The 20,931-nt window shown below is 36.8% G+C and overlaps 1 protein-coding gene across 1 annotated transcript in view; it reads right to left on the bottom strand.

Moving 5' to 3' along the window:
* Window positions 1-20,931, bottom strand: part of stag1a (stromal antigen 1a) — a 272,516-nt gene that overhangs the window by 18,249 nt on the left and 233,336 nt on the right. Inside the window, exons 22-25 of the mRNA XM_039761613.1 lie at window positions 17,927-18,007; window positions 6,754-6,846; window positions 5,210-5,384; window positions 147-286 (exon numbers count right to left, since the gene is read on the bottom strand). Coding sequence (XP_039617547.1) covers window positions 147-286; window positions 5,210-5,384; window positions 6,754-6,846; window positions 17,927-18,007 — 489 coding nt within the window. The remainder of the gene's footprint in view (window positions 1-146; window positions 287-5,209; window positions 5,385-6,753; window positions 6,847-17,926; window positions 18,008-20,931) is intronic.

Below are 20,931 nucleotides of genomic sequence, written 5' to 3' on the forward strand. Positions count from 1 at the left end.
TTTAATCTACTAATTTGATGTTGTGTTAACAAAATTTAAACCAAACCTATAAGGTAATTGCTGTTACTCAGTGATTCCCAAAGTGCTAAAACCTAAAAATAATTTACACCTCCAAAAGATTTCACTTTTTGTGTTGTGAAACTGACCTTCATATAGTGTTTGAAGATATCAGCAGCTGCATGCATATCAACAATGTCATAAATAATAAGTTTGCTGAAGGCTGCAAGGAGGTTTCTTCGCTTATGTAAGGCTTCAATTTTATTAGCCTCATCTTCTTCATCCCCTTCTGAACATAAAATGAAAATATATAAATGAGAGAATATATGAATAAATAGCCATGTACTGATCAAACAATGTTACACATATTTATTAAAGAACTTTTTGTGCTTTGCAAGTATACGTAAACTATACTACTTCTGAAAGACAGAAATGAATTTACTTTGTTACAAACAATTTAAATACTGGTTTCTTATTTACATTTGCTGAAAGTAACGTTGATTACTGAAAACAAGTATTTTAGTAATTTTTTAAAGGGAGGAAATTATTTATGATTACAAATTTTTCATTACTAAAAACATGTATTATTTATAAAACTGCTTAATATAAAAATACAGAATATAAAAAACATTTCTTACAAAAGAGACATAAAAAATAAACAATTACAATGACCTAAACCACCTGTATAATCTGATCATCAGGATGTTTGCAGTAGGAGCATAAATTACAGCATGTAATGTAATGGCAAATTAAAGACTGCTGACTGCTACTGATGAAGATGTAGAGCAGGGTTATTCAACTACAAATTCAGGTGAGCCAAATTTTCAAACCAAGAAATTTAGCTGCACCAGACATTTTCAGTGGCCAGTAAGCAACAGGTAATAAGTTTTAAACCAACACACAAATTAATGTATTGAAAAAAAAAAAAGTAATGTTTAGTCATTGTTTCCCTTTTAAATTTGGTCACATCTGACACCAGCACAATAAAAAGCTATAAAATGAACAGAATCTGAGGTAGTAGCAATATTTTTTTCCCACTTTTGAAATTAAAAAAATAAATATTTTGGTGCTATCTGACCTAGGCACATCTCAAAGTATATAAAAATAAAATAGTGACAAGAATCACAAGTTATATGGATCAGTTAGTTAGACCATAACAGGGTGAAAATACCTGGGTGAGTCCCCAGGTGTCAACAGTCTAAGTCAGGATCCACATATTCTCTAATTGTTTTCTCTTTTACAGATGTAGCAGTATTTTATCACAGGTGACCTGAATAATTTTTAACTACACCTCATTATTTTAAGCAGAATGTGTTAAACTGGCAGAGACTAACTGTAAGGCACAGTGTGTGGTCTCTGTAAAACATGGATATTTAAGAGTTGTAATAGTGCAACATAACCAAGTTCAGAATGTAAAAATCAATAAAAATGAAACAGTTTGAAGATAGAACATGTTTACTATTACACTGTGTGCACAATTATTAGGCAAGTTGTATTTTTGAGGATTAATTTTAATATGGAACAAACACAGTGCTATCAGTCAATCCAAAATGTTAATAAACCTGAAACCTGAATGTTTCACAACGGAATTGTGAGTGTGAACATCATCAGGGGAATACATATGTGCGCACAATTATTAGGCAACTATTAGTGTGCAGATTTATTATGCAACTAAAGGAAAAATGAAACTTTTCCCATCTCACTTGTTTATTTTCATCTGTTATAGTGAGAATAATAAACAAACACCTCAAAATTTACAAATAAACATCTCTGACATTTCAAAAAAAATAAATCAATCAATCAATGACCAATATAGCCACCCTTCTTTCCAATAACAGTCATAAGCCTTTCCATTCATGGAGTCTGTCAGTTTCTTGATCTGTTGACGATCAGCTTTTTGTGGAGCAGTGACTACAGTCTCCCAGACACTCTTCAGAGAGGTGTATTGTTTTTCTCCCCCGTAAATCTAGCGTTTAAGAAGTGCCCACAAGTTCTCGATAGGGTTTAGGTCAGATAAGGAAGGGGGGCCATGTCATTATTCCTTCATCTTTAAGGCCTTTACTGGCTGGCCACGCAGTGGAGAACTTCGATGCAAGTGATGGAGCATTGGCCTGCATAAAAATCATGGTGTTTTTCCTGTATCATTGTTTGAAGAAAGTGTCTTCGAAAAACTGGCAGTAGGTTTGGGAGTTGATTTTGAGTTCATCTTCAATGCAAAAGGTCCAACTAGCTCATCTTTAAAAATACCAGCTCATACCAGTACCCCACCTCCACGTTGGAGTGGAGCTCTGTGCCCATTACTGATCCACAGGTCCATCCATCTGGTCCATCAAGAGTCACTCTCATCTCATTGGTCCATAAAACCTTTGAAAAAAATCTGTCTTCAGATATTTCTTGGCCCAGTTTTGACGTTTCAACTTATGTTTCTTGTTCAGTGGTGGTTGGGTTTCAGCCCTCCTTACCTTGGCCATGTCTTTGAGCACTGAACACCTTGTACTTCTGGGCACTCCAGGTAGGTTGCAGCTCTGGAATATGAAAGTACTGGAGGATAATGGGTTCCTGGTAGCTTCACGTTTGATTCTTCTCAAATCTTTGGCAGCTAATTTGCATCTTTTGTTCTCAACATGTTTCTTGCGACCCTGTTGACTATTTGCAACAAAATGTTTGATGGTTCTGTGATCACACACCAATATCTTAGCAATTCCAAAAGTGCTGCATCCCTCTGAAAGACTTTTTACAATTTTTGACTTTTCAGAGTCAGTTAAATCTCTTTTTTGGCCCATTTTGCCCAAGGAAAACTAGCTGCCTAATAATTCTGCACACCTTGATATAGGGTGTTGATCTCCTTAGGCCACACCCTCCCTCATTACACAAATACACATCACCTGACGTGCTTAAATCCAATAAGCATTCAAGTTAATACAGCTTGGAGTTGGAATATACGCATAAAAATGATGATATGGTCAAAATACTCACTTGCCTAATAATTGTGCACACAGTGTAAATGAGAAATAAAAAAAATAAAATACAGGTAGTCCCCAGGTTACGGACATCCAACCTACGACATACAAACGGGGCTGCAGCTGCGATGCTTGCGCCTCAGTAACTGCCATTCCGTCATCTTTGGCCTGGGGATGCTGCAAGCGGTGGCTGGATGGTGGCTGGAGGGGGGCGATTTCGCTGCCCATGCAGTGTAGTGTCCCTCGGAGGCTCCCGGCAGTAAGCGGTTTCACTGCCCGCCAACCACACACGGCTGTCCCGTTTGTTCTCGGTGGGCGGCTGGAAATGCTGCAAGTGGTGGCTGGATGGAGGCTGGAGGGGGGCGATTTCGTTGCTCGTGTAGTGTAGTGTAGTGTCGTGTCTCTATGGTGGCACCCGTCAGCAAGCGGTTTCAATGCCCATCCACCACACACAGCTGCCCCGTTCGTTCTTGGTGCGAGGCTGGTAATGCTGCAAGCGGTAACCCGGTTGTGGCTGAACGGAGTCCATTGAAGGTGAATGGGGTAGCACTGCAGTGTGCATCGGATGGTTGTCTATTGAATGGGGGTGACTCACTACCCGCCTTTGGCCGCACCGTGTTCGTTCTTGGTGGGCGGATGCTGCAGGCAGCATACTGTAGTTGAAGTGACTGTGAGGTGGGCTGGTGATGAACCACCCGTCGATGCCCCCATTCATTCTCAATAGCAAGCCAGCTTGTACTGTTACATACAGTAAAGAAGAGAAAAACCATCACCATTGAAAATAAAGTAGAAATAATAAAAAGGTCAGAGAGAGGTGAAACTCCATCATTCATTGGCAGAGCACTTGGTTACAATTGGTCAACAACAGCATTTATTAAATTTATGTCCTTGTTCCGACTTCAACTTAAGTACAAACCTACAACCCCTATCTCGTACGTAACCCGGGGACTGCCTGTATAAAGCTTTTGGTCTGTGAGAAGTTAACAGACTTGTTCACTGAAAATTTCAAACAACAAGTACCTACTGGCAACTGAAACATGCATTTTCAGCCATATCATGTTTTTGACTACTTTATAACGCACAAGCAAAGCCTTTATATTGAACATGAGTAATATGTTGTAAAATAATAAAGACTAATTGTCTAGTGTAATATCTATACAAAATATCAACAACAAATATGAAGCAATTCCAAGTTATTAGCAAGGAAAATGTTGAGCATAGCACAAATAATGCTGAAGGTAAGCAGAACAAAAAAAAAAAACAATGATAATGTCAGAAATGAATCTGTAGGAAGCAGAATTTGGAGTCAAGAATAAAAAGTAAAACTAACATGGTGCTTATATAAGACTTCTAAATTAATCTCTAATAATGATAAAAAAGTGCTAATAAGGGACCAATACAATGAAGAAAAGAAAATATAAAAAAATAAATAAATATGGAGGTGGCAATGTATACAGCAAAAAGTTCAATGAACATTCTGTGCAGTTTTTTTTCCTCCCTTACATAAAGTAAATGATAAAGTCAATGAAGTAAATAATATTTTAGAAAAACTCACAACTTGAATAAAACTGAACTTAAACAGAAGCTTATAAGGGAGATGAGCTATGAGGAGAATAAATGAAAATGAAAAGTGAATAGAATAGTTCAATTCACAGTTGCATAACATAACAAAACTTTGTCAAACACCCTTAGTCCAATTTATGCTTGCACTTATCCCAGCAGCATAGGGTGCACAGCCCTGTCCTCTTCAAGGCAAACTCACACACACACACACACACACATCTGGTCAAGTTAAAGAGGCCAATCAACCTTACACAAACATCTTTTGCGATGTGACAGAAAACTCCACACAACCCGCACGCACATACACATACACACACACACACACACACCAGGAGCACATGCAAAGTTCACATGGACAAAAACTGGGGGTGGGATTTGAACCTAAAAGCTTGATCCTTGAAGAAGTACTAACCAACATGCCACTGTTGTATACTCTCAACATTTGCAAAAGCACAGTTAACTCAGTAGATCTCAAACCAGACTGATGTTTCCTTAATTATGTTGACATCTTTTCTAAGTTGCTTTTGATACAAGCACCTAGTAAGTAAATAAATGTAAAAGTTTCAATTTTGATTTACAAGCATTAAAAACCGCTCAAAATATCTCAATAACAGGAATAATGCAAATTATACTACAAATCTACTTTTCCTGTTTACATGTGAAAAGTATATTGTAAAATGTCTCCTTACCCATGCTTTGGTTTTCCTCATCCTGATCTATGAAAACATGATCCAAAACAAAACTAAGAAGTTCATTCTGAAGTTGACTATCTGGATTAAAGATTAGTGGTTGGAGTCCTTCTCGGCTTCCTGTTGTTAATTGGTGGCTGAAGATCATTAAAAGATCACATAGCAGCATAAATGCCTAAAGGGTTTAAAAAAATTAAATATACCAAATTCAAAACATTGCAGTGATTATAGTACATTAAATAGAAATCCCTGTCTAATTCCTGCAGGACTGTACTGAAAAAGTGCATTCATTTCAATTTATCCATCAACATTTTTAACCCTCTTTATCTAGTGCAGCAGTAAAGGAATTGAAACAAAAGACATATGTGTAAATATGCCAAGGCAGGACACAAATCTTACTAGAAGGAAAAGAGGAATAACATATTTCACTTTGTAAAATTCACAATATTTTAGCTTGACAGCATGAACATCACAAAACAGAATGATAAATTAAAATATCTCAAAATCACAGTATTAAAGAGCAAACAGCCCTCTGTTAACAGAACTCACAAGAATGCACTAGGCATTCAGAACTAAATGGTAAACTAAACTCTCAGAAGAAATAAAATGTCTTAAAAATACCTTAGAGTTTAAATAATAGGAAATTAGCTTAGTAAGTAAGAGGTTCATAACCTTGTTCCTAATATAGTTCCTCTTTGAAAATGAGGAACAATTATCCACTTAAATGCGTTTAACTCTTTTGGAAAAAGGTAAAAAAAAGTCCACTCTCACAGAAGAGAGGAAGAGCATACAGGCTCAGCACTAAAAATTGTGTTTAGCCAATATTTGATCACAAATCTGTGGGGTGCTGAGGCAGCCATCTACTGTAAGCACAATACTGGAGGATGGGAATAAACAGGAATACCAATTAAAATAATGTAACAATTAAATAAAATGAAACACATCTTAAAGCTGCTGTGACATCTCCCAAAAGGATATTAGCAAAATTGTAAGTATGGTGGGATGCAACACCAAACTATAGATAAACCATTGTCAGGAAAATTGATTTGAATTTCTAGCCTATAATAAAAATGATGATTACATGAACTAAAAACATTTTCAGTTTGCATTGTTGAATTGTGTTTTGCCAATAGTAGTTTTAATACTGACCTAAATGTCTTTAGCAAAGCATTTTAGCAAAACAAATAGTCTTCAATTTACTCAAAGATTTACTCTTGGTTGAACAAATACAGAATATAGACTTGAAGCAAGTTACTGTAACTTAGAGAAAATCTTGCATTACAGTGCTTGCATTACCATAAAATGATACAATTATGAAAATTACAACAAATTTATTAACTTCATATAAGCTGAAGCAGTGCTTGGAATATAATTGTTTTTTGCCTTTTGAAAGATGTTTTCCAGAAGTAAAATTCAATGTAATAAAACAATCCATACATAAAGCTCAATGTAAATCAAGCCATGTGGTAAGTCAAACTGTATCTTCTTAAGGATCGCTTGCTTTATTAACATTTGGGAAGGAAATGCACAAAATATTTTCATACCTGTTCTTTAACTGGAGTGTTCACATTTGATAGACATTGCTGACAAACAGCAAGAAATGACTTCACAACCTTTCTTAGTGCAAGTAAATCTTCCTGGAAATTAAAAAATAAAATACATATACAATTAACAAAACTGAAATAGGAAATACAAACTTGCTGAGTCTGTGATAATAAAAATGTCCTAATACAGTTTTGGGTGCTTTAATAACATTAAAACCTACGTATTCATTTCAAGGATTACATAAATAATATTTTTTGTACATATTAATAATTTTAGAAATGTTACAGAATGGTTTTTCAAGCATGCATTTGAAAAAGAAAAGGAATTTACACATACATTTACATATATATATATCCATATACATACATGTTAACACTAATGGATTTTTTTTTCATCTCGACCACACCTTTCCAGGTCGATGGATAGGTTGTGGTGGACCATTGCCATGGCCTCCACTCTCCCCTGATTTGACACCCTGTGATTTCTGGTTAAGGGGTATGGTGATGGAGCATGTGTATAGCAGGAAAACTTGTCATATCAATTGCCTGAAGGACAGAATTCAGACTGTGGTATCATCTATTCCCTGTGAAATGTATGTCCGGGCTTTAAATGGTACTGTTGCTTGTTGGTTTTTGTATTTTGAACATCATGGCAAACAGGTTGAGACGGTCCTGTAAATCATCTTGCACATATGAAGTATGTTTTGTGTATAAATTGCTTCTGTTAGTCAAATGTTAACATAATTTTGACTCATCCTGTATGTGTATGTGTATATATATATATATATATATATATATATATATATATATATATATATATACACACACACACACGCACATATATATATACATATACACAGTGGGTACAGAAAGTATTCAGACCCCCTTCAATTTTTCACTCTATTATATTGCAGCCATTTGCTAAAATCATTTAAATTAATTTTTTTCCTCATTAATGTACACACAGCACCCCATATTGACAGACAAAAAAAAGATTTTTTGAAATTGTTGCAGATTTATTAAAAAAGAAAAACTGAAATATCACATGGTCCTAAGTATTCAGACCCTTTGCTCAGTATTTAGTAGAAATACCCTTTTGAGCTAATACAGCCATGAGTCTTCTTGGGAAAGATGCAACAAGTTTTTCACACCTGGATTTGGGGATCCTCTGCCATTCCACCTTGCAGATCCTCTCCAGTTATGTCAGGCTGGATGGTAAACGTTGGTAGACAGCCATTTTTAGGTCTCTCCAGAGATGCTCAATTGGGTTTAAGTCAGGGCTCTGGCTGGGCCATTCAAGAACAGTCACAGAGTTGTTGGGAAGCCACTCCTTCGTTATTTTAGCTGTGTGCTTAGGGTCATTGTCTTGTTGGAAGGTAAACCTTTGGCCCAGTCTGAGGTCCTTAGCACTCTGGAGAAGGTTTTTGTACAGGATATCCCTGTACTTGGCCACATTCATCTTTCCCTCGATTGCAACCAGTCGTCCTGTCCCTACAGCTGAAAAACACCCCCACAGCATGATGCAGCCACCGCCAAGCTTCACTGTGGGGACTGTATTGGACAAGTGATGAGCAGTGCCTGGTTGTCTCCACACATACCGCTTAGAATTAAGGCCAAAAAGTTCTATCTTGGTCTCATCAGACCAGAGAAGCTTATTTCTAACCATCTCAGAGTCCTTCAGGTGTCTTTTAGCAAACTCCAAGACAGAACTTTTTGGCCTTAATTCTAAGCGCTAACATGATATGCTTCATAGTGTTAAGCACAAATAACTTCTAGGACAGTAGCTTTCTGCCACCTAGTGGTTGAAATAACATCATGCTAACCCCAAAAAAAAAAAAACAGGCTATAAAAAAAAATACTGAAGAATTTAAATGTCCCATTAAACACTGCTGGATGCATCACCAGTACGTGGAAGGATCATTACTGCACCAGGACTCTTACTCTTAATCCAATTGTCATTCAGATGTCTGCAATGCTCTTTGGCTGTAACTGGAGTGAAAGGATATAGGTCCACAACTTCTGAAACTCTTAAGAAAACAGGCCTTTATGGGAGGGTAGCAAGAAATAATTCACTTCTTAAGCAGTGAGAAAAGAATTATTATTATAACTAGTATTAAGGTTCATATAAAAGCACAAATGGTATAGAAAGCATGAGAAAGACCCAGTTAAGATCTGGGGGAAGGTTTACGGTCAGATGTAACCAAAATAGAACTTTCTGGCCAGACTTAAAAGAGGTATGTGTGGCCTAAAATTAAAACTGCCCATGCCTCAAGAAACACCATACCTATGGTGAAATACGGTGTTGGGAGAATCATGCACTTGGCATGCTTTTCATGTGCTAGAACTGGGAATCTTGTCACAGTTGAAGGGACAATGGATGGAATGCAACTACCACACAATACTGCAGGAGAACTTGTTCCAGTTTGCTATGAACATACAGCTCAGGAGAAGACTTAGCTTTCAATATGACAATGACCCTAAGCATAAAAGCAAATCGACGCAAGAATGGATCAAAAACAGAAAGGTAAATGTTTTGGAATGGCCAAGTCAAAGCACTGATCTTAACCATGCAGAGAATCTATGGCACTATTTGAAAACTGCTGTCCAGAGATGTCATCACACCAAACCTAGAGGATTCTCTATACATTCTTCCAAGAAGAATGGAGAAGAATCACTTCTGAAAAATAAGCAAAACTGGTACATATTTACCCTAAAAGAATTAAGGCTTATATTGCAGCAAAAGGGTTCTCGACAAAGTATTAATGTGTAGGGGCTTGAATACTTACCCAAACACTAACTTTGAGTTTTTATTATTAGTTTAAATATCTACAGAAAATGGTTTATTTTGACTTTGGAAATGTACAGCAATACAGCAATTTACAGCATACAAGGTCACACTAAAACTACAGAATGGATAAATAAGTGTACAAATCTTTTTCCATGCAGAAAATCATGATGACTTTCAAGGGGATTGAATACTTTTGCATGCCACTGTATGTCTGGTGAATTCGGTAGCGTGAAGTTTCACTGTGGTGTGTGACAGTAGCTGCGTGAGAAAAAGGCAAAATAACTGTGATCAAGCGCAAGATCAAATAGGATGTTAGCCGACTAAACACTGTTAACAATGCAGCAAATATAAATGTCAAGGGAAACTTGGAAATCACTAAGCCTTATGCTGTGGTAGCCTACAATAACACAAGGGGAACTTCGATTATGCAGGTTAGGCACTGACATTCTACCCTAAATTTAAAGAAAGTGTGCAAAGAAACCTGCTAATACAGTCCTGACTGCAGCACTGGGCTGTGTGTTGGCGACTGTCTCAACACATATCACATGAAGTATTTGTACTAAATCTGTACCAGTAGAGCAGTGGACAGTAGACATAACTTTTCTACTGCATTTATGTTGATGTTTTGGTATTACAGTACACATTTCTGTTACATGTAATAACATTTTTGTCTTATAGAAAAAAATAAAAAATTTTTGGTTTGTTTTTTTCCAGGGGTAAACCCAATGCTAAGGAGTCTCCACAAGCAAAAGGCTTATTTACTCGTCCTGAAAACCTATGATGTTAAGCAAAGCATTATTTATAAATTTAAAAAAAAAAAAAAAAGGTGCCTCCCTCAGCATTTTTATGGAAGAACTGTGGAGCAACAGAGCAAACGTGAATCAGAAGAGTTAAACTTACTGAATACATCCCCTGCAAAGCAAAGAATGTCCCTGAATATTCATTCACAAGCTGATATTGCACACTTGGTATAATAGTGCTAATCTATATTGTTATTGCAATAATATAATAAATTCACTCCTTTGGCTCCCTAAACAGCAATCTCTCATCTGCAGGGGCATGGTTACTGGATGTTTAGCTTCATGAATACATCAGTTACAGTTAAACTTTCATTGTGAATTGGGCATTAAGGTTGTAATTTTCTCTAAAGACATATTCATTTTTCTAAGGATATGCACAAATAAGCTCTCATTTTATACCAGTAATACATTTAAGAACAATAATGAGGAAATATTTAGCTTCACTGCTGGGTCTAATCTGTATGAGCCAGAAAACACAGATGAGGCTCTACAAAAGACTGAATTGAAAAAATGTACAGCTTGAAACTACAATGAGGCTCGGGACAACTGGCAATTGGTGGTGTACAAGCAGATAACATAAAATAATGCTTATTAAGGAAAATCTCCTTTAACACAGGCATTCAGACTTATTGCTGTCACACATGGAAAACAGACAAGTCCAGGAAAGAGCACACTTGTCCCATAAGGCCGGGTTTATACTTCATGTAATACTATGCACGCTGCAGCAGACGCTCCTGCTACGCAAGCGTTTTACTGTTTATACTTGCGGGCGTACTTTACGTAAATTTGGAGGAATCCACCAGATGGCAGTGCGAGATATCATGGTGAGAACAGGTTCGGCTTCGCTGTGTTGTGAATTGCCTGGAACACCAATTAAATTCTGATGACACCTTACCGCAATATCTCTGAAAAGGATGTTTAATGATTGAATCCATCAATCCAGGGATGTGTCCATTCCAGCAAGCATTGGGCACGAGGCAGAAACAATCCATAGATGGGGCATCAGCTCATCGCAAGTTGAATACAAGCACTCACATACACTGGTGTCATTTTAGTGCCACCATATCTTCATATCTTTGGAAGGAAACTGGAGCACACCGTTGAAACCCAGCAGGAAAACATGTAAACTCCAGGCAGGGAACACCAGCGACGTGACTCCCTGCGAGACAGCAGTGCTACCGCTCCGCCACCGTGTCACACCCATGTGTGTAATTATTAACAGTATTCATTATTTAAACGAAATTAATGATTTATCTGTAAATGTAACATGCATAATTTAATGCATTTCATCATGGAAGTGATATCAAGTATAAATTTAAGGATTCAAAATGTACAGAGTTGGAATATCATACATTTAATGTGTTCTGTGTGGCGAATGCTGCTGTCAGGTCAGAAGGAAGCCCCAGAAAAAAAAGATGGCACAAAAGATGTCACATTACAACTTTTATCATACTGCACGCCCCGACTTTTTGCTGGTACTGCAACTCGTGCACGCGTCACCTTAATTTCTGAGGACATGTCAAATGAAAACTGGGAATGTGTGGCAGCCATGATGCGTACGCATTCTGATCGTGAAGTATAAATGAGCCATTAGGCTGCCGTTTGTAATAATGAAGGACAATTTTTCAGTTATGAGTCAGAGTTCTAGAGACATTCTTCTAAAATTAAATAGCATGAAGCAATTGAACCTGGGAGGTGGTTTCATTACAGGAAGGTTACTGGTCTTTTTAGCTGTTGCAGCACTTTACTTAATGCTGAAGTACCAAACTTCAAAGTGACAGTGTAGAATTTACACGTACTGTAGGTGTTTCAACTTTCCAAAAGTCTTGAAGAGTAGTGATTACATCTAATCCGTGTAATATAGAAAGGATGTCCCCAAAAACAAATTATACAATTCCATTCTTCATTTTCATATTTAATCTTAGGCCCCTAAATTGATCGGATTAAATTTACACCTCGGCACATGCAGGATTAAATGTATACCCTGTGACTTCTGTTCAATTCTTGTCACTTGATTGCACATATGCACATCCTTAATCAGTCCCTCAATAGCCATCACAGGACATCAGGAGCACGTACATGATACCAACCTCACCAGGCTTTATGTTTTGGCTAATAATGTAATACTTGCGGAAAATCATGCAATACTTTGTTTTTTGAGTGGCGGCAAGAAGTTTCAGTAGAATCCTCCACCCAGAAATAATGCTTTTTATATGTTACTAACGCTCAGTGTAATTTGTGATGACTAAGAAAATTTTTAATATCATGTTTTCATGCAGAATATAAATAAAGTTTCTGATAAAATTGGCGTCTATAAAGACCAAAGGCAAATAAGAAAAAAATCCATTAAAAAAATATTCTTCGAGAAATTTCTCTCATGTACTACAGTAAAGTGAACAAACTTTTAGCACAAAAATTTATACATTTATATTTATATTCTTAGGTGGAGTACCTCAGGATTTTTTAAAACCAGTCTGTGAAACTGTTTGGGTGAATTGACCTTCTGTTTGTTGAAGCATCTCGGATAGGCACAAGTAAAAGGCATGTTATCTTCCACATAAAGTTTCACTCGCCTACCCATTGTATTTTCCCTTGTTTTTTTTTTGTATTATCCCGAGATACCCTGTATTTACTCAACCTGAGTGGCTTCAGTTTAAGTACATGCAAGCATATATAAGCATGAGTGGCAAAAAAAAGGCTCAGAAAGAAACGGAAAAGACAGCTAAACTTCATTCAAGTCTAAACAGGCCTCAAGTTCAAGCTCAAAGTACGGCCTGCCAGAGATTGACCTGGAACGATACGCGAAAGCACAGATCTCCCGGGACCTGATGTGGCTGCATCGTCTCCAGCCAAGAACGAAAGTTGGGCCAGGAGTTCCCATCAATTCCAGAAGGTTAATTGAAGCCAAAAATGGCCTTACCTTCCGAGATGTCAAATAACCCCCGCAAGCCAGCAACACTGACTGCAACTGGGCTTGCTACTCCACCTGCAAAGCACAAAGAAGGCCGAAACGAACTGTCTAAGCTTAAGGTAACAATCACTGCAATGATCACCACTTTCATTTGTGGGGGGCGTCGCCTGAGAACATAAAGGACCTAAAGAAAGTTTCACTCACTACTCTTTAATTTTTTAATCTTTAATTGTCCTCAACATTCACTGCAAATTGCAATATTAATATCATATACTGTGTAGTACAATGTTAGTCAGATAATAAACTGTTACTAGGCTGGACTTGTGACCAATGAATGAGAGGGGAGGCGGGTTTTCAACTCAAATGCTCAGTTGTGTTTGAGTGCTTTCAATTTTCATTCATGAGAACATTTTCCAGGAAAGTGGTTTATTTAACAATATTTTGGTGAAAATATATGTAAACTCGCAAAAAGAAACGTTCCTTTTTCAGGACTGTGTATTTCAACAATAATGTTTTAAAAATCCAAATAACTTTACAGATCTTCATTGTAAAGGGTTTAAACAATGTTGTCCATGCAAGTTCAATTAACCATAATCAATTAATTAACATGCACCTGTGGAATGGTCGTTAAGACCTTAACAGCTTACAGAAAGTAGGCATTTAAGGTCACAGTTCTAAAAACGCAGGACACTAAAGAGACTTGTCTACCGACTGTGAAAAACACCCAAAGAAAGATGCTCAGGGTCCCTTGCTCATCTGCGTGAACGTGCATTAGGCATGCTGCAGGGAGGCATGAGGATTGCTGATGTGGCTAGGGCAATAAATTGCCATGTCCGCACTGTGAGACAACTAAGACAGCGCTACAGGGAGACAGGAAGGACAGCTGATCATCCTTGCAGTGGAAGCCCACGTGTAACAACACCTGCACAGGATCGGTACATCCGAATATCATACCTGCGTGACAGGTACAGGATGGCCACAACAACTGCCCGAGTCACACCAGGAACACACAATCCCTCCATCAGTGCTCAGACTGTCCGCAATAGGCTGAGAGAGGCAGGTCCTTACCAGACATCACCAGCAACAACGCCGCCTATGGGCACAAACCCACCTTCGCTGGACCAGACAGCAGTGGCAAAAAGTGCTCTTCACTTATCAGTCACGGTTTTGTCTCACCAGGGGTGATGGACGGATTTGTGTTTATCGTCGAAGGAATGAGCGTTACACCGAGGCCTGTACCCTGGAGCGGGATCGATTTGGAGGTGGGGGGGTCCGTCATGGTCTGGGGCGGTATATCACATCACCATCGGACTGAGCTTGTTGTCATTGCAGGCAATCTCAATGCCTTGCGGTACAGGGAAGACATCCTCCTCCCTCATGTGGTACCCTTTATGCATGCTCATCCGGACATGATCCTCCAGCAGGACAATGCCACCAGCCATACTGCTCGTTCTGTGCGTGATTTTCTGCATGACAGCAATGTCAGTGTTCTGCCATGGCCAGCGAAGAGCCTGGATCTCAATCCCATTGAGCACGTCTGGGACCTGTTGGATCGCAGGGTGAGGGCTAGGGCCATTCCCCCCAGAAATGTCCAGGAACTTGCAGGTGCCTTGGTGGAAGAGTGGGGTAACATCTCACAGCAAGAACTGACAAATCTGGTCCAGTCCATGAGGAGGAGATGCACTGCAGTACTTCAAGCAGAGATACTGACTGGTACTTTTGATTTTGAGCCTCCCTTCATTCAGGGACACATTGTGAAACATTTTTAGTTTATGTCTTATGGTGTTGACTCTTTTAGTGTTCATACAAATATTTACACATTAAGTTTACTGAAAGTAAAAACAGTTGAAAGTCAGAGGACGTTTCTTTTTTTGCTGAGTTTATATCTATCTATCTATCATAGATATATACATACATACAGTGGTGTGAAAATCTATTTGCCCCCTTCCTGATTTCTTATTCTTTTGCATGTTTGTCACACAAAATGTTTCTGATCATCAAACACATTTAACCAATAGTCAAATATAACACAAGTAAACACAAAATGCAGTTTTCAAATGATGGTTTTTATTATTTAGGGAGAAAAAAAATCCAAACCTACATGGCCCTGTGTGAAAAAGTAATTGCCCCTTTGTTAAAAAATAACCTAACTGTGGTGTATCACACCTGAGTTCAATTTCCGTAGCCACCCCAGGCCTGATTACTGCCACACCTGTTTCAATCAAGAAATCACTTAAATAGGAGCTGCCTGACACAGAGAAGTAGACCAAAAGCACCTCAAAAGCTAGACATCATGCCAAGATCCAAAGAAATTCAGGAACAAATGAGAACAGAAGTAATTGAGATCTATCAGTCTGGTAAAGGTTATAAAGCCATTTCTAAAGCTTTGGGACTCCAGCGAACCACAGTCAGAGCCATTATCCACAAATGGCAAAAACATGGAACAGTGGTGAACCTTCCCAGGAGTAGCCGGCCGACCAAAATTACCCCAAGAGCGCAGAGACGACTCATCCGAGAGGTCACAAAAGACCCCAGAACAACGTCTAAAGAACTGCAGGCCTCACTTGCCTCAATTAAGGTCAGTGTTCATGACTCCACCATAAGAAAGAGACTGGGCAAAAACGGCCTGCATGGCAGATTTCCAAGACACAAACCACCGTTAAGCAAAAAGAACATTAGGGCTCGTCTCAATTTTGCTAAGAAACATCTCAATGATTGCCAAGACTTTTGGGAAAATACCTTGTGGACTGATGAGACAAAAGTTGAACTTTTGGAAGGCAAATGTCCGTTACATCTGGAGTAAAAGGAACACAGCATTTCAGAAAAGAACATCATACCAACAGTAAAATATGGTGGTGGTAGTGTGATGGTCTGGGGTTGTTTTGCTGCTTCAGGACCTGGAAGGCTTGCTGTGATAGATGGAACCATGAATTCTACTGTCTACCAAAAATCCTGAAGGAGAATGTCCGCCATCTGTTCGTCAACTCAAGCTGAAGCGATCTTGGGTGCTGCAACAGGGCAATGACCCAAAACACACCAGCAAATCCACCTCTGAATGGCTGAAGAAAAACAAAATGAAGACTTTGGAGTGGCCTAGTCAAAGTCCTGACCTGAATCCAATTGAGATGCTATGGCATGACCTTAAAAAGGCGGTTCATGCTAGAAAACCCTCAAATAAAGCTGAATTACAACAATTCTGCAAAGATGAGTGGCCCAAAATTCCTCCAGAGGGCTGTAAAAGACTCATTGCAAGTTATTGTAAACGCTTGATTGCAGTTATTGCTGCTAAGGGTGGCCCAACCAGTTATTAGGTTCAGGGGGCAATTACTTTTTCACACAGGGCCATGTAGGTTTGGATTTTTTTCCTCCTAAATAATAAAACCATCATTTAAAAACTGCATTTTGTGTTTACTTGTGTTATATTTGACTAATGGTTAAATGTGTTTGATGATCAGAATCATTTTGTGTGACAAACATGCAAAAGAATAAGAAATCAGGAAGGGTGCAAATAGTTTTTCACACCACTGTACGATACGATATACGATATAAGGCCACATCTTGTGTTGGCAGTATTTTTGTATTGTGAAATTCCATTCAACAAAATTATGTCTCCTGCCTAATTTCGAAATGCATTGTAATGTTGTCTACTTTCATATTCTTTAGGTTTTGTTGATGATATAATTCAGCCGTCCAGCACCCGAATGCGCATCTGCAGAGATCTGGAAGTGCTTGTAAACAAACGTCAAACTAATCCATGGAAGAAGCATGCGAATATCCCTCTGTGATCAGAGGAGGAGGAACATCTCACTGTAAATATACTGTCATAGCTGATAATGTAATAGACGTTTCCCTGAATAAACATTTTATTAAAAAAAAAACATAGCATTTGATTCCTTCATTACGATTTTTGTTCTTTTACGAAGGGAACATTTCATAGGGTTTTACTTTGTAAGAAATCTGACAGCATCAGGTTAAATTGTATAAAAGAGAAGATTTGAACCCATCGATGTACTGTAATAAAGACCTTTTATTTGATAAGTAATGTAGCGTAACATTTCTTTCACATATATATATATATATATATATATATATATATACACACACATACATATATACACACATATATATATATATATACACATATATATATATATATACATATATATATATATATATATATATATATATATATATACACATATATATATATATACATATTATATATATATATATATATATATATATATATATATATATATATATATATATATACAGACAACAAAAAGACAGTAAAACAATTATGACTGCAATCTTACTCATGATGCATTTGCTTACTTTTCAAAAGGAACTGTCAAAAATCAATACTTTAACTGAGCTATATAATACATTTAAAAACAAGTTTTCGCCAAAATTTTAATATATGGCAGAATATTTAATTATCAAAAAAACAACAAACTGTAATAGTTGCTAAGTTTACCTTCTTGATAAACTCCAAAATTTGTTTTTGGTGAAATAACCATTAGCCCCCACAATTATATACAATTTAATAATTATATGAAGAAAATTAGAAAGAAAATTAATGCTTAAAGGATTATTGCTTGGCAGGAGTATATAAAAAAAAATTGGTGAACAAGGATGAAAAGTGCTATAAAACGGAAATAATTATATACAAACCTTAGACGGAGAACTTTCTGTAATTTTGACTAAATGCCAAAGAATAGAATAATGAGAACACTGCAGAGCCTGCACTGCAATCTAAAAAAGAAATGTAAATTATATATTTACATATGTAGCTTTATTAACTTTCAGTTCATCATGCATTTGATTACTAAATTTAATACATAAACAGCTCACAAAAGTGTACAGATTATACCAATAAAATTTCAAAGACAAAGCAATAAAAATAAATTTACTGACCTGTAATTGTATTTCTTTGCTTAAGAATAACTACCTGTACTACTAGCCTATTCAAATGACAGCCCACAGAGCACATGCATCCCAGAAGCAACCCTCAAGTGGCCCACCGGCCTAGCTCGTGGTTCCATCAGAAAAGCAGAGAAAAAGCGAGAAAAACACATTTCCCGAGCCTTCAAAAATTCCTCAAGTAGTACAGACTATGAATGTAACATTCCGCATAGTCTAGCAATACTCAACCCCCAATGCAGCACACTGTGTGTCTGGAAGTGGTGGTGGTAGTTGTCTGTGACACAGTGATTTTTTTTTTTTTTTGGTGACAGTACCTCGGCCATGACAGTTAGTCGTGGACTCATCTAAATATTAAATGATTCTATAATCAATCGTGTGCCGAGTCTTAGTCATATACCCATTTCATCAGGTTGAGTCCGAACATGGGTTTGTGTAAATTAATCTAATTGCTACTCCAATGACAGCCTCGCTACTGACAAGCACTGTCTCTGCTCTTCTTTTCATACGACTGGTTGGCCCTCCACTCACACGCTTCCTGTGGATTCATGACTGTTACGTGGACGATAGTCACTGACACTCAAAGCAAAGAACAAATTAAAACGACTGTATTTGATGAAAACATGAAAAGTTTGGAATTTTCTTTAAAACTTAATCAGATTAAGCACTGATTGCTTTGCAGGATTACATAAGTTTTTTTGTAGAATGGGGAGCTCATTATTATCCTACGGTTAATATTCTTCGATTTCAGAAATTCTTTGTAATTTTAAACTATCAACTTATCAAGCACAATATTTTGCAGAACAATACATCTACGCAGGTGGCATAATAAAGAGATGGTGGGTTGATGTACTGGGTCTTCCCTGTGGGTAATTTGCAAAGCATTTTGAGTAGTGAGTAAGGCGCTATATAAATATAAAGAATTATTATTATTACTATTATACTTGACGACTTCTCAATTTCAAATTTTAAACGTTAAGCTTTTTCACCAAATAAACAAAACATGTAGCACTCAGCTTCTATATATCTTCACAGACCATCTTCAAACCTGATCCAAATATAATATAGCCATACCGCCACTTTTTTTTTTTAAAAAACAAAAAAGGCACTGCTAATCACACATGTGGTGATTTAAAATAAACACTGTGCTCCCTCAGTGTGCAGTAGACGTTATAATCATGTGTGTTAGTTACTGTTACCCCTTGTTATGAGTTTGTGCACTGATAACTTTGATAGCATTGACAGTTCTTTTTTATTCTGTTACATGCACTTTGTGATGTGCCTGGGTCATAATGTATATGACCAAAACATTTATTTTATTTCAAAAGGAAAACAAATGTTACTTCTAATATTGTGCACCATATTTGATTTTATTCACTTTATTTGCCTGGCTCATATATGACAAAAATATTTATTTTATTTCAAAAGGGAAACAATGTTATTGCTGTGCACTATTTTTTTTATGCACTTTGAGATACGCCTAGGTCAGATATGACCAAAACGTTTATTTTTGTATTTCAAAAATGGAAAAAAAGTATTACTACTACCTCATATTCTGTTCAGTTATAGCTTTTTTTTACTGTTTTGTATGCACTTTTTGATAAGCTGATGTCAGTTGTGACCAAATTTAAAATAAAAATAATGATTTAAAATTACTTGTTTTCAATACATTCATGCTGGTTTAAAATTTGTTATTACCTGCTGCTTACTGACTGCTGAAACTTTTTAGACCAGCTACATTTCTTGGTTTGAAAATCTGGGTCAACTGAATTTGTAATTAAATAGCCCTGCTCTACACCTTCATCAGTAGCAGTCAAAATCCCTGCTGTACTAGAACAAATTTCTTTTTTGACTATTTAGTCAGAATTGGTTGGTAGTCTTCAACTAATTTTAGCAAAGTGTAAATCAACAGTGATACCTACTATCCAAATAAATACATGATAAGGGCTTGGAGTTAAATTCTAGTTGTTAATCTTCACGTGAAAGAAATATATCAGCAGATAAATAACTTTTGAGAAAAACAGTTTTAGATGCTGAGGTAATCCTCAGAAAAGCTCTGAATAAAAAGAATGCATAAGACAGTGTGATCATATTATTTATTTAACTGATTTAAAAAGTAGATTGCCAAAATATGTAATTAAATATGGTTTCATTTTAGAACAAAATGTCAGTGGGAACTAGAGGCAGCTAAAAACTGTAATTCTGATAGAAAAAAATCAACATCCTGGGTCTATACAGCATAAGAAACAGCATACTGTATTAAGTTTTTAAAATAAAACAAGTTAGGCTTAAAAAAAAAACTTCTCTCTGAAAGAGTTTTCAGTCTGTGTGCTGGTGCCAGAATCTGTTGAATTTAATTACAATGACTCCCTTATTCAAAGTACTTATTAAAAGCTTTGTTCTACTGCACTTGTTTAGAATTTATAAATAACTAATCTTCAGCATTAGATTTACCAACATTTGGATTTTTGTCAGGACTAATAATAAATTTAGAGATGTTCATTTGCTGACCGTCCTGTTTTTATTTGCCCTTTAGCTTGTTTAGATATTATTTATGCATCAGTTTCAAAGAAGCAAGTTAGTAAGAGATTGGAGCAGTTCTAAATTTCACCTACCAAGCCAGGACCAGAGATGAAATAATTAAATGGGGTTTCGGTACAATAATAGTATGGAATATTAAAATCTTTGTCAGATTTAAAACATTGGTTGAATGACGATGTGTATTTTTTAGCATTTCTTGTTTGAGTTAAAAGAGA

Source organism: Polypterus senegalus, chromosome 1 (assembly GCF_016835505.1).
Source record: "Polypterus senegalus isolate Bchr_013 chromosome 1, ASM1683550v1, whole genome shotgun sequence".
NCBI lineage: Eukaryota > Metazoa > Chordata > Cladistia > Polypteriformes > Polypteridae > Polypterus > Polypterus senegalus.